General features: G+C 40.4%; 1 protein-coding gene across 3 annotated transcripts in view; it reads left to right on the forward strand.

Annotated features, from left to right (window-relative positions):
* AMBRA1 (autophagy and beclin 1 regulator 1) overlaps positions 1 to 15644 on the forward strand; it is a 143322-nt gene that overhangs the window by 88913 nt on the left and 38765 nt on the right. For all 3 annotated transcript variants that reach the window (XM_081900940.1, XM_081900942.1, XM_081900941.1), the window contains 3 exons: positions 1160 to 1270; positions 6581 to 6769; positions 7804 to 7958. In XM_081900940.1, coding sequence (XP_081757066.1) covers positions 1160 to 1270; positions 6581 to 6769; positions 7804 to 7958 — 455 coding nt within the window. The remainder of the gene's footprint in view (positions 1 to 1159; positions 1271 to 6580; positions 6770 to 7803; positions 7959 to 15644) is intronic.

Here is a 15644-nt window from a genome sequence, read left to right on the forward strand (position 1 = left end):
GGCAAGCACTTTGGAGCACTGCTCAGTGATGAAACCGGGCAGGGCTAGGAGGATCACTTCTCCCTCATCCAAACACCATTCTGCATGGTAAATTTTGGTGGGGTGGGATGGGGTGGATTGTTCCGTCTGACAGACATGGCACTGCCTCTTCTCCTCAAAACTCACCTTTTCCACATCACCTTTAGCTTTATCACATTTATGTTTATTTTCAGCTGCAACTGATCTTTGAAAAATAAATGTACCTGTCTTTTGCCATATTCTTCTCAACACTTGACTCTCACACCTTTTGCATTCCCCATTGTCTTATTTTAGATTGTAAACTCCTTGAAGACAGAGACCTGACTATTTTTGCCCATGTATTTTTGCCTGTTTTGACCATTCTACATTAAGGCATTAGGTAGTGTAGCTGTATGGACAGAAAACTTAGAAAGTTATGCTTCCCTGGCACTAGGGATGCCACTGTTGGAACCTTGAAGGTTCCAAGATGGCAGAGGTATTGGCTGGCTTAGATGGCAGTCTGCATCAGGGAGGAACTTTTTAGAGTGAATATATGCTTGGTTCATAACACAGCAGCATATTGGCACAGGCACAGATTGATTGTGCTATGAAACAATAAAAATAAAAGACTTTTGAATACATGCCCTGTGGAAACTTGGATGACACCAATAATTTGTTCTTTAGCCTGGGTTTTTTTCTGGGTAACATTCTTGGATATTGCTTCTGTTGGCTTTACAGATGGATTTAATGTGTCCTTTTTGTAATGATGCTGTATTAGATTTTTTATTTTATAAATCATTTAAATAAAATAAATTCACTGTCATGTTAGCTTCATTTTAGTGCAGGATTATTTATTATAGTTACTGGTTTTGCAATTTTTCAGTATTTTTCACAATTCTAGGGTGAATACAACTCTGTAATCCTGACAATTTATTGTTGCTTACCATTTAAAGTCTTCCAATGATGTTATCGTTTGACTGGGTTTTTAGATGCATCTTTCTTATTTCTTTGGCTTTCAAGCATCCTCTGGCTTGGCTCTTTGATTTTGCTAAGGAGTCAAAAAACCTTTGGACTTCATCCCTTCCAGCTGGTGTGTTTTGATTGGTTTGTTTACTAAATCAGTCGCTCAACTTCACTAATCTTCTTTTCGTTTTGTCCCTAGGGGCTGTGATTGGAGATGGGCAGTCTGCTGTAGCGAGTAATATTGCCAACACCACCTACCGGCTTCAGTGGTGGGATTTCACCAAATTTGACTTACCTGAAATAAGCAATGGTAAGCTGGAAAGGGAGCTGAATTGCAAAGGCAACTTCTGAAGCAGGAGGAGAGGGAGATTGCCGTTCTGGCAATGACAAACCCATTGTTCATACAGACGTAGCATACATAATCCTTTATAATTTCAATCGTTAATTGGATTTTGAATAGAATTTTGCCAAATTCTCCTCTTGAACATGTTAAGGTGAGAGGGCAGCTTCTGCACGTTGTAAAACACCGCTCAAGCTTTACACAGCTCACCTTTTCACAGCACTTGGCAGCAAGCTGTAGTTCTTCATGATCTCTGTGCAGTCTTATTTATGAGTTCTTCATTTTGTTAACTGTTTTACCTCAGTGATCAGTGCACTCGATGCCTGTGGGGTACAATCACGGCTTCAGCTGGGTGCCTGTGGTGCAATGAGCACTGTGGGTTTGTTTTTGTTTTTAAGTGTACGCGCTTATACCAAGTCAGACTACTAGTCTATCTAGTGATGTGTATATTGACTGGCAGCAGCTGGCCAACATTTCAGATGGGATTTTTTTCTCGGCCCTCTGGAAATACCAGGATTTGAACCTGGCATATTCTGTATTTAATGCATTGGCCGTCACATTGAGTTGTTGCTGCTGCTGCTGCTGCTGCTACTCTGGTGCCATTTGGTGGCAAAGGGGTCACCCTCCCCCCCAGTAATCACAGCTAGTCAGGGATTAATGCTGACATCATGATGCCATGATGCAATTTATCCAGTCAGCTTTGATTAAACTGCCGTGTTGCTGAAGGCAAATAAAGCCAATAGTTTGTGTCATTTAAGGAAATTGACTCCGCTGAAGACTTGGCAGTGTGCTTGCTCCCTGTCTTTGGGAGCCACATACTGCTGCTCTACCACACTGGCACATAGCCCCACTCCTCTGCGGATCCATGTAGATCAGATGGGGAGCATGGGTTATCACTTTCTCCCTGCTCATGAAACGATCCATTTGATGGCTGAGGATGGGGTGATTTGCATCCCCAATGGAGTGCTGAGCTGGGTGTAGAGGTTTAACCCTAATCTGGTTACTAGATGGCAGGTGGGGAACTTTTTTGGCTCCATAGGTCTGATCTTGTCAAAATTCCCTCCATGGCTTAGCAAAGCACCTTTTGAAACATCCTCTCCCCTCCTTTAAAGGGGAGAATGTTTTAACTGCATGCTTGCAATGGAAGTGAGATAATTGTTTTAAAACAGTAAAGCAGCCTTTGAAGGAGCCTCCCAGCACCACTCTGCCTTATAGAAAGGGAATTCCTGTTTCAAATGGTGTTTTACGTTGCTGCTCCTTTAAGCAGGTGGCAGCAGTGGTATGAACTCCAATGCCACCTCCCTCCAATTTAAAGAAGAAGGACTTTAATTTCTGCTCATCAGTTGGGTTGGTGTGTGGAGATTAAATCCTGCTCCCTGCTGTTCCCTGTTGGTAAAAAGAATAAAACAATAAAATTATCAATAAAAGAATGACTATTAAAAGCATTAAAAAATAATTACAAACCAGTGATATACTGAAAACCAGATTAAAACACATGTCAACATTCTACATGTCTGGATTTGCTTGCCTAAGCAAAAATGTTTTTAGCAGGCTTTGAAAAGAGTACAGTAGAGGTGTCTGCTTGATGTGTCAGTAGGCAAGAACTTCAGAAATCAGTTCGCAACAGTACCTCTAGAAAATCTTATTATAAAACAGTTGTTTCCAGGAGACAAACCAGAAAAGGTGCAGCCTCTAACAAGTATGCAAAATGTGTTTTATTTCATGATTGAGGGTTGTTGTTGTTTTACAATCAAGTGGTATTTAGATTTTATGAAACAGATAAAGTAAAATAAAAATAGCAGGTACAGAATGGCAGCACAGAGGTTCACCTTCATGGACACTTACAATTTGGCGGCAGTAATCTTGCTAAAAAATTAGCATATGTCACAGCAGCTTTGTAATAGGAGCGGCTGTCAGAAGACTCAAGTAGTAGACATTAAAAAGCTGATGTGACTCACAGCTAATCATGACTGCTAGATTCATGCTTTCTGAATTCAGGAAAGCTAGATATAGGCTTGAACAGAGTGAGAATGGATTTTGGTATGAATAAAACAGACCCCTTTTGAGAAGAGAAGAGAAACTTGTATGGCTAATTAAATAATCAGAAATTTTAAGTGTCTTATTTAGCAGCCATATCATAAAATGTCATCCCATCATGTGCTTATTTTCCTAATACTAGAGTGAATAGTATATGTCCTTTCCCTTTAACATGGGATTCTTAGTCAGAGGGGTTGAATATGTGATCTTGTCTTCCATGGAACAGTTTAAATGAAAGTCTTTTAAATTCTCTTAAGTCTTTCAGGATGGGGGAGGGGAATTGGCAATTTCAGAATTTGGATTTTGACTTCAATTCCAGTAAACACAGTGCAGTCCTTTGCCTTCATTGATGTGATTTCTACCACATTCCATGCCTTCTCAGATATTAGGTGGTCAGTGTTACACATAATTGGTTGCATGTGCACCATATTAAGTTTAAGTGGTGAACATGTAGCTTATGCTACTTTGAGGCCATCATTCAACTAGTAGCTAGAAATCCTGTCTCTCATGTTAACATAAGTCAGGGTTTAATTGAGAGTCAATAATGGTTATTTGATAAATGTGTCTTCTGCTAATTCACCACACAACAGATTGAAAATAACCCAATTAGAAATGAAATGTTAAACAGGAATTGAGATGTGTAAAAATAAACAGCCCATAAGAAAAGCCAGTTGTTGAGAATCATCAGAGTATTGTGGTTGCCACTAATAGTTGTGTTTTCACAAGAAACAGAGTATGTCTCTTGCTGATAGTTCTGGATCTGCCTCCGTTTTATACGTAAGTGTTCCTTGGTGTCCCAATTGATCTTTGATCTTGGCATCATTAACAATGTAAAAGAAAACCAGAGATGAAAGGCAGTCGAGTTGCAACAATTTCCCTGATGTAGACAATTCTTCCTCCTCTAAATGCTCATGTTAGCGAATGTTTCATTAGCGCAGATTCTTCACTTCTGAAAGCATCTTGCTAGAAACATACTAGTCTGTATATTTTAATGTTAGGGTTGGGGCATCAGCAACAGTGGCATTGAATGTTAGGAAAACAAACTAGGCAAAATGGAGTGTGAGGGAAATTACAAAGCTGGTTTGGCTGACTCAAAACCCTAATGTTGATTGTACAATAGGAGAAGTTGTGTGGATAAAGTAGGCAGACTGAGTAACAAGAGGTTCTAGAAGGAAGAAGAAACTATGGGGCAAAAAGGGTGGATGACCAAAGTGGGCTGAGTGAATGAGGTAGGAGGAGGTTGAGGAAATAAAAAGGTAGCAAAGCCAAGGACTGTATAAGAGGAAGGGTAAATATAGGGAGGTAGAGAAAAACCTCAAAATAGGGCCTAAAAGCAGAAACTGAGAACCAGTGTAGATTAAACAAAGCAAGACTGATTTAGACAGCAGGACTAAAAAGCAGGAAACAGCGAATAGCAGAGTCACGTTGCTGAAGAAAAGGCCAAATAAAAAAGTTGCACTGGGGACCAACAGTTGCATAAGAATAAGAAGGTTGAATAAGAAGGGCAGGAAAGAATTGAGTGTGCAAGAAATCTCTGGAAGACAGAGGGCTGTGGGGCAAATAACCCAGCTGGATACAGTAGTGCCTCGGGTTACACACGCTTCAGGTTACATACGCTTCAGGTTACAGACTCTGCTAACCCAGAAATAGTACCCTGGGTTAAGAACTTTGCTTCAGGATGAGAACAGAAATTGTGCTCCGGCAGCACGGCAGCAGCAGGAGGCCCCATTAGCTAAAGTGGTGCTTCAGGTGAAGAACAGTTTCAGGTTAAGAACGGACCTCTGAAACGAATTAAGTACTTAACCCGAGGTAACACTGTATATGGTTTCCAAGTCTGTCATGCAGAAGCAGCATGTATCTTTTAAAAGATGCATAGAAGGAGAAATTCTTCCAGCTCCAACCTTTTCTGCTGCTTCAGCAACACGATGAGCTGGCAAATAAATAAATAAATCGTATGCAATTTTTTCCTCTTGTGGATTAGAAACCGTAGGGAGGGAGTGGCAACCTAGTGGTTGTGAGGTGAGATCAAATCCACCCTGGAAGAAAGAAGGCAAGGCAAGACCTAGGCTGAGCCAAGTTCAATCTATAGGATATGAAAAATAAGCATTGTAAATGGTGATAACAAGCTTGGCTTTCTGTTTGCTATCTGTGGCCCTATCCTATAACAAGATTAGTCCTCCTGTGGTTGACTGATGGTGTGTGTGTGGGGGGCAAATTTGGAAGAAATTCCCACTACATGTGAGGGAAAGAAGCAGTGCAGTATCTACCCTGCCATAAGATTGGACCCAATCTCTAATGGTAGAATTGTAGCAGTCCTCAGAACATAGCTCCCACAATCCCCTGGGCTTTATGTCTCTATCAGCACGTAAGGGTAACAGTGAGGAGTGGTAGTGGTGGGAATGGCAGAAATCCCCCTGTGTGTTCACCACTTTGTCTCTTCCCTATCACTTGCAAGAGAAGGGGAGAGTAGATTTTCTGAAGGGTGAGCATTGGTGGAGATGGCCATGGGGTGCAGAAGACTTTAGAGGGTTGTAATACTCATTTCAAGTAGGTTTTTCAAATCCATAATGTTATTCTCTGAGCCTGAACTTGGAGAAGTTCCCAGACATCACTAGGTAAAAGTGGCAGCAGTTGGCTGGAGTTTGGATGTTGAAGGAGAAAGAAATGAGTGTGTTTAACTCAACAGACACGACGAACCTGTATGTGCTGGCACCAAAATGGGCTTTCTCCCATAACATGTTTAATATGTTCATTTACTACCTATGTATGTAATTCCAATACTTCCAAAAGAATTTCTTGGCTTCTCCTGCATTGGTCGCAGATGTCCACAAATTCTTAAATGTGCCAATTTGTCATCATTCTGCCCTTCTTTGCATTGTCATAGCAACGACTGCAATTGATATTATGCAATAATATAAGGAGAGTAACGAGGCAAGAAATGCTTTTTTTATTATTGTCAGATCTAATGCTTTTAATTTTCAGCTTTGTGAACAGCTATTTCTCAGAGACCAAAGTGCTTCATTCATGCTTGGTTCTAAGAGTGCATGGATCTCCAATCCTCATGTTTGCCATCTTCTTCTTGAGAGATATTGTAACCCAGCAAGACAAGTAATGCCTCTGAACAGCTTTGGGAAAGCCCAAGTTCCACAGTTTTTTGTATAAAATGCAGTGTTTTTTTATGGGTGTATTTTCTATTCTCCCTTATTTCCAGCTGAAATTCTTGATCCTTTTTTTCTTTTTCAGCCTCTGTGAATGTGCTTGTTCAGAACTGCAAGATATACAATGATGCCAGTTGTGATATTTCTGCAGACGGGCAGCTCCTGGCAGCCTTCATTCCTAGTAGTCAACGGGGCTTTCCTGATGAGGGAATACTGGCAGTATATTCCCTAGCACCACATAACTTGGGCGAGATGCTGTACACAAAGCGATTTGGTAAGAGCTCATTGACGGGTCAAGTGGTTTAGGGCGGGGGGTGGGGAATCAGGGTTTTAATACTTGGATAAACTTCTAAATGAAAATGTCATGTTCCAGAGATCAAACTGATAAAACAGTAGATTTCATACATCACAGCAAACCATAAACCATGACCTACCATGAGCACGAGTACACACTACTGAATCACTTCTGTTCTCTAGACCTTTCCTGAACTTTGGAGCAACAAACGGCAAGCCCTGGCTTTCTGTGAACTGGAATATGATCTACCTAAACAATGGAAAATTGCTTTAGAGTCCATATAAAATGTTTCTTTAGATTTAAAATTGAGATTGATTCTGCAAAAAGGCATTGTCTAATTCAGATAGATGCTGGAAATGCAATGCTGAAACACATGTTGTGATCCTGTAGGAGGAAATTGAGGGTGGCGGGTTCTGAAGTTGTAGTCACCTCCAATTTTGTATTGGCAAAATCCTTGAAAATTGTAGGTGTTTATGTGCTTCTAAATTATATTCCTCTAGTATGGAGATCAACAACAGGATAGCAAGAATGGATCTTATATGCCCTAATAATCACTAGGAGACTTATATTATGAGTCTGGAAGGATAAATATCTGCCACCTCTAATGCAATGTTTTGATGACCTTAATACTGTTGGTGCATTTTAGTGTACTTTCTATAAACACCGACTTTGCTTGAATACATATTTGGACAGCATATATGGATCTTCACGTATAAACTAAGGTGGATGTATTTAAGTTTAAATGTTTTGTTAATGTTAGCTGCTGGGTTTTGCTCCCCTCCCTGTATTTTTTGCCTTTTTGTTTTCTCTTTCTTTTGTCTTTAATGATTCTGCAATAAAAAATAATCTTCTTGCAGATTATTGACTGGTAATCTTGTATGGTTGCTTTTACAAGGATTCATAGAGTGAATTTGTTACAGCCCCAATTGCAGAAATTGACATGAAGGAAGGTAGAAATCATCATGCAGGTCCCTAAGTGAAGAAAGCAAATATGTATTTGTGTTTATCTCTAGGTCCCAATGCTATTTCTGTGAGCCTGTCCCCAATGGGCAGGTATGTCATGGTAGGACTGGCATCCCGTCGTATCCTCTTGCACCCTTCCACAGAACATATGGTGGCTCAGGTCTTCAGGCTGCAGCAGCCACATGGAGGAGAGACCTCAATGAGGGTAAGTAGTATAGTATTTCTTTGCTTCTCCAGCTATTTATGTCTGTATTATTGTTTCATTGTCTTACAACTAGGCATGTTTACGTGGAAGTAAATACTACTACTGTGTTGTGTAAGGCAATGGCTTCCAGCCTTAGTTATGTGTTTAGTTTTCACTGTCCAGTGTCTTAGTTTCACATAATAAGCAGCGGCGGAGCTGCCTGAAGTGAGTGTGCATGGCACGGCCCAGTGAGGGGTGGGGCATGGAGAGTCCCCTCCGCGTGCCCCAGGTCAGGGTTAGGAGAGGGGCGGGGAAGCTGCTGCCCACTCTCCTCCTACTCTCTGCCGCCGGTTCAGGCCTGACCCCGCAGTGGATCTTCTGCAGCCAGGCCAAGGAAAGCAGACAGCAGCTTTGCCACCCACTCTCCCCCTGCTCTCTGCTGCTGGGTCAGGGGGAGGCAGTGCTGCTGCGGCTGGATGTGCCTCGCCGCGGCCGTGGTAGGATGTTCTCTGCCGCCGGGCCAGAAGTGACCTAGTGGCAGAGCTGCTGCCACCGGACACGAGGCGTGCCTGCTCTCCTCTCCTGGGTCAGGCGTGACTCGGGGCGGAGCTGCGCCAGGCACAAGCACCATAGCCAAAGCGCAGCTCCTTTGGCACAGAGCCAGGCTCAGATGAGGGAGCCTGCTGTGGGGATGCCTGTTTCTTCCTCCTCTCAAAATTGCACCCGGGGCCACAGCACCCCCCCCCCCCGGTGTACCTCTAATAGTAGGTACCACTGTGGAAAAATCAGTTTTCTAAACCAAATAGCATTAAAAGGCTATATAACTTGAAAATGAGTAGATTACCAGCTAAGCATTTGATGATGTTTGTTTGTTTGTTTGTTAAGTATTTATTTCTTGTCTTGCTTCCATCATGGAACCCAAGGTGCTGTGTGTATGTTGTTCAAAAGTAGTAGCCCATCCAGGCACCAACCACACCAAGTCCTGCTTAGCTTCAGCAAGGTAGTGGTCTCATTTGCCTTCAGACCATATTGCAGGGCCATAAGTTTTATCTAATGGTAATGCTCTGTGTTTCGTTATATCAGTGGTCTGCATGGTCCAGTCTGAATGGGGGCAATTCTAGAGCAAGGAATCCATCTTAACCATTATCATTCAGCCTTAGTTATCCTTCAGTAAAATAGAAAAAATCCACTTCTGAAGTACCACTTATAATGTGCTTTATAAATGAATAATATTTATTTAGTCAGAACATAGATTAGAAGGGTATTATCTGCTTTAAGATTTCCTATTTGCAATCAATGTTGCTTTCATCATCTGGGAACCAGTAAACTTAGACTGTTAGCCCTTCAGTGTCAGGGAACCACATCTCAATATAATTGCTACTTGCCCTGAGCCCTTTCGATAAAGGAAGCTGTAAATCTAACTAGAGCTCTTCCCTGAACAGACCAATTGATTAAATTGGGAATTGCCTGAACTTTAAAAAATGCTATTCTGAATAAAGTTTCCTATATTATTTATGGGTTAATCAGCCCATGCATGCATTATCATTTTGACCAGGAGAATAAACAGCATCTCCAAGAATATACAAGTGACTCCTGAAAAATAAGTTGAGAAAGAATAAGAATGTTGTGTGTTAATGCTTGTATGTACACAGCAATTCCCCTGCACACAAAAACAGTTAGCACAACTAAGTTCTTATCTGTTACAGCAACTTTATATCTTGCCTCTCTACCAGAGATATGTGAGACCTTCAAAAGAATGTTTCACTGTAGATGGTTTTGTTTTCTACTGCTGGTGGAGTTCCCTTAGTATTGAATAATACTTTTTTTTAACTAATAGTACTTCATAACGTTCTCATCCATACACTCTCATATACTGTATTCTCAAAACAGAAAAATAAACACTTTTATTTTTATTAGATTTTTGTTTGCAGGTAGGTTTTGTTAGTGGTAGTGGTAGTGGCGTTGGTGTTAATTCTGGCCATCTATAACTCATGGAACTATTTGGCAATGTTTCTATAGTTGAGTGGAACAAGAATTTAGATACAATAAAGCAATGCAATCTAGTTAAAAGAGTAGCCAGATTACAAAAAAGAGAGCCAGATTACAATTACATATTGCTTTGGATGTGTGGCATTATTCCGAACTAAAGACTTGCCTAAATCAAGTGTTCATCACCAGTCCCTGAAAAACCAGAAGAGAAGAGATTGCAACCTGGGAAAGGAAATTTACCCATCTAGATTAAATAAAAACCCTGGTAGGGAAAGGACTGAAATAGTTCCTGAAACATCTTAGTTATTTAGTGTTCACCTTTTTAGAGAGAGAAAGGAAGAACCCTTTCTCTGTCAGTGGCCTCATTCACACATAATGCTAAGCCAAGTTTAATGTTACTTTTGAACCCAAGTTTCTTGTCTCCCCCCCCCCCCAAAAAAAAATGATATAAGAACCAAACTTTGGTTAAAGTTTGTGGCTTGTTTGGACTAAGACAAATGAGAAGCCTGAGTAACACTCAGCCAAACTGTGGTTTAGGTTTGGGTAGCGCAGAAGAAGGAGGAGAGAAGTGAAGTGACTGATTATTTTAACTGGGCACTAGCATGCTCCTTGTTCACACTAAGACATACCTTGGGGCGGCATTATGTGAGGTCCAGGTTGTTGCTTCCTCAAAATCAGCCATTGCTTTGGCTTTTCTTTTTCCCAGGCTGATCCTGATCAGTCATGTGTATGATTTCACAGTGCTTCATAACCAGATTTGACTATATCCTGTTCATTTGTTATAAATATTTATTACCCACTGTTCATAAAAAATCAAAGGACATATAATTATATTTAAAATAAAGAATAAAACAGAAAAGTTAAAAGACTACAGCATCAGCTACAGAAGGGAAAACTCACATTCAGCCATCCCTAAAAGTGTTAAAAGGTGAGCCCAGCTTGTTGCCATTGCGTGGAAAACAAGCTGATTTTAAGCAAGGACAGTGATTCCTGGACTTGTCATGTTGGCCAGATAGGAATGTGATGAAGTCACTGAAGGCAGAAAGAGAATTCAGAACAGTGCTTCCTCAACAAATATATACTTTGTCTCCTTTTGCAGTGGTTTCTCAAAAATTACCCCCATTTTAATCTCAGTCTAGTTCTGACCTCTGGCTGGCTGGCAGCTGGACACTTCGGAATAGATTCCAGAATTAGAATTGCATAACTGATAAAGCAAGAAAAAACGTATTTCCCTAGTGCTCAATGTCTCTTCTGAACTTTTCATCTATATAAGCAGCATTGTTCCTACCATAAATTTAGCTCTTTGGGGAAATGCAGGGAACACACCAGCTTCTTACGTTCTGGTTAACTGCTTAGATTTCACGCTTGTTTCTGTTGTTAGTTTGCAAACTGTTCAAAATGCAGAGAAGTTAGTACTTTAGAACTTAATGATTTAACAAAGTCTGGGGCAGATCTCAGTGTTGTTGCCAAGGAAGAAACTGCTGCTTGTGACTGTTATTGGAACCTTGAAGTAGCTTTCCCATTTCCAGCTATTTGATTTCATTAATCTTATGATCTTTTCCATGTAAGTATAGATAAGATCCTAACATCCTAACTCACGTATTGTGGAATAATTTTAGAGGAGCACCCTGAAGATAAGATTATTCAGTGAAAATTGTCTTCACAGACTTTACTATAAATTAATCTCTTTGTAGATCTGTGACGAGCATGATCCCTGTAGATTAATTATTCAAATAACCTGTTGTATTCAGCCTGAATTATCATTTTGAGTTTTATCTCATTGATTCTTATCTAGTTTCATTTTTATTATGAGTTTAGCATTCAATTTTATTGGTCACTTTCAATCTCTCTTGAGAGCTTCCTGTTTCTGGTATGTCTCAAAAATTTAATTACTATGCACACACTAATACCCACACCAGTTTACAATTAATTGTGAAAGTTGTGCTGCTCACACTTTCCTCCAGACCTTTTTGAACAGATAATCAGACTATACTTGTGGAACTCCAGTTAATCTGCTGTAATACCTGATTATGCTTTGGAAAACCACACTTAAACAATATTGTGTGCCCCTTCATGCTAACTCCTTCAAGTCTAATGGTAGTGTGGATTTGTTCCTTATTTCTTGCTCTAAAGGTTACATGAGAATTTGATTAGGAAGTAACATACAGTGGTACCGCTAGTTACGAACTTAATTCGTTCCAGAGGTCCGTTCTTAACCTGAAACTGTTCTTAACTAGAGGCGTGCTTTCGTTAATAGGACCTCTTGCTGCCACTGCGCCTCTGGCACACGATTTCCGCTCTCATCCTGGGGCAAAGTTCTCAACTCGAGGTAACTCTTCCAGGTTAGCGGAGTTTGTAGTGTTTGTAACTCGAGCTACCACTGTATTAGTTCCACACCGCCACCAGTATACATTTGGCTTCTGGTCTTTTCCAGCCTAGTACTGTCTATTCTTTAAAAATGTTAAGAGTATTTACTTCCACTAATATGATGTTCCCTTTGTACATATGATGACTAAAAAGTTAAATACAATTGGTTCCAAATTTAAGGACCTCTGTTTCTGTTGTTTGGCTCATTTATTAAAATCTCATGTTTGTGACTGTGTCAAGTCTGAGAAAGTTTGAATGACGTTTCTAGATTTCATGGTATCAAGTGTTTCTCTGAAGTTTTTTTCCTGCTTCATTTATTTCCCTCTCACTTTGTAATCAAAGACGTGACAAACAATTGGGAACACAATAAAACTGTGATTTATTTTTTAATGATCACCTTTGAGCGCAACAATAAAAAGTGCATAAACTGATAATTGGCATACCTTCTTAAATGATGAGTTTTGAATGTAACTGTGTACTTTCAAGTTTTGTAATAAAACCGCAATATTAATTAAGGTTGTTTTTCAAATGTTTCCTTGTTGATCATGGAACTATAGCTTGAAAAGATAAGCTAATCATTTGGTGGGCCCACAATGTGTTAGATGTTGGTTTTGGCATGTAGGGGGATTTTGGGTCTATTGCGCATTCATTATTTGTATTTTATGAGGTTTAAATTCTAAAATTATGAAATAAGTCATGTAGGTCTGAAATGTGCTGGCTGTTGGTGGGATAACTGAGACACCATATTTTGCTATATTCGGGCAGGGTACAAAGAGGGATTTGGACTTGTTTGCTTCTTCTGCTTTCCCTACTCAGTCACAGAGCTTCCTTCCCTTTGAAATTGCCCGAATCTTGAGCATCTTTCAGAAAAATATTGTAAGATGTAATTCTTTGGGGCTGGATTTCAGTACTAGGGTTAAGCTTGCAGGAAGGTTAGAGTTTTAGTGTCTTGTAATAGGCTTTAAATTGCTACCTGCATGAAGCTTTGAAAGGGGTTGAGGTATAAATATAGGAAGTCAAGCTTGCAGCTAATCTTGGCAAAGATGTACTCTATTGTTGGAACTGAATTTATCTGAAAGGCCAAACACCATGTCCTGATTCAATTCAGGTTAAAGTATTTTAACTTAATGCAGCAATGGGGAACCTCCAGCCCACAGGCCAAATTCGCCTGGCAGGGGAACTAATTTGGCCTGTGAGTTTGTTTTCACCAAACCATGCCTACTTGCCCCACACCTGATATCATCTGTGACACCAGGTGTGTGGGAGCCTTAATGTGCACGTCCAGTTGTTCCCTGGCAAGTAGGAGTTGCATTTGGCACTATTTAAGTTTGGTGCCAAAGACAAGTCCATCTTAAGATCAAACCAAAAGGAACGTTTTTCCTTTGAAGTGACTGCTTGAACTCAGGCCAGGCTGCAAAGGAATGTGCTGCTGATCCTTTCCTTTGAAGTTGATTCACTTGACAGTCAGGCGTTTGACAAAAAGGACAACCCTGTCCACCAGTTAAAGTGGCCCAGGGAGGAAAAGAGAGCTCAGGATCTGCCCCAACAACTGTTTCCCACTTTTGACTTAATGAAATAATGTCATCACAAGACTCAGTGGTTGTTGGGTGTTCCCCAATTGTAGCTCAGGAAAAGCTAGGCAAGAAATTTGTAAAGTATTTGGGAGGAATTCAACGACAAGCCCTTCCAGTTGTTCCCTCAGAGCAAGCATTTCAGCTTGCCAAATGGGGCAAATGTGCTGTTCCAGGGCAGTGGGTTCTTTAAAACTCTCCCCAGAACCCACTTTGATATACATTGAGGGGGGTGAAGGAGCACCATTGCACAAGTTTTAAGTCCAGGCTGGGGGGGGGGGAGGAGAACCCCCAGAAATGCTTGCCCTGCAGAACGATCAACATAGTGCAGTGTTGAATTCATCCCAAAAACATTTCAAGCCCTGAAAGCAATTGGATTTTAGAATGATACATATCAAGAGATTCAGTAAATTCCTTCCTATGAAATGCATGTCATGATCAATTGGGTGGTGTGAAAGACTTTTATCATAAACTAACCTAAGGCAGCTTCATATGTCCAAATTATAAGCGTGCTATTATGTAAGATACTATAACTCTGTGTCTTGCAGTAACAAGCTAGCATGGTTATTCTAGAATACAATGGTATATTTTATAGGAGGACTACCTGAGTGTATATGCTTGGCATGTAGAACATCCCAGCTCCCCTTCCCTGCATCTCCAGTTAATGAAAATAAGGTCAGATAGCAGGTCTGTAAAAGACCTTTGGAGAGCTGCTGCTTTATACCTTGCACAATATCCTGTTTGCTTAATATTGAGAGTCGGATATTTGCATAGGAAGGTGATATAGGAAGGATGACCTATGTTTTCATAGGGTTTTTTTCATGTTTTCTCCCTTAGAGAAAATGCAGAAGTGAGCTGAAGAATTAGTTACTATAATTATTATTCCTGTAGTGTTGTAATTTATTTTTTTAGAATTGGTTTGTTTTTATTTATTTATTTTCCAACAGGAATGAATGTAAAATTTTCTCTTCTATTAATAAAAGAGGATTTGCTACAGCTAAGCTGCAACAAATGCTCAAGCTTAAGGTAATTTGATCAGAACTCCGCAGACAGCAGGAGGAAGAAAGTCGGGGAGAAATGACCATGAACACTTAGCCACCTGTGAAATAGCCTGCATATAACATTGTCTCAGAATCTGAATGTTTCTCACCCTTAAAATAAAAATAAAAATAATTTCTCAATATATTTATATCCTGCCTTTCCTCTAAGGAGCTCAAGGTAATATACCCGTGCTAGAATTAGGGTGGGGAGAGATGTTGCCTGTTCCCTTTGCACAAAATGATCTGTGTAAAGTAAAAAAAAAAAAAACCCCAGCATTTCCAGCTGCCACCACCATCCTAGCACTAGGATAGAGAAGGCTAGAAACACTATGTGTGCACTTTTGTCTGCCTGCATGTTTATGTGTGTATGATTGTGTATCTGAGAAAGAGAGGAAAGAGAGCACAGTATATGCATGTGGATATACATTTGCTGCACCAACCACTGGCATGTGACCATGGAAGGCTGGCTGACAGTCAGTGCAGCCACAGGTTGAAAAAGGTTAGCTACCTCTGTGCTGGAGAATGGGAAGATTTTTAAGGCAACCTGAATGTACACAAACCTGGTCGCTTACAGCTTGTTCAGATTGGAAGAACACCTGGGGAAAGCATTCATATATGGTTTCTCACGTGCTTTTTTTTTGGCACCATGAAAGGCATAATAAATTCCCTGCTTTTAAACCCAGTTGAACATTGTTTACCACCACTGTCCTGCCTATGGGGTAAATTACTGTATTTTTTGC

Source organism: Podarcis melisellensis (genome assembly GCF_964234715.1).
Source record: "Podarcis melisellensis genome assembly, chromosome: 1".
In the NCBI taxonomy this organism is placed as follows: Eukaryota; Metazoa; Chordata; class Lepidosauria; order Squamata; family Lacertidae; genus Podarcis; species Podarcis melisellensis.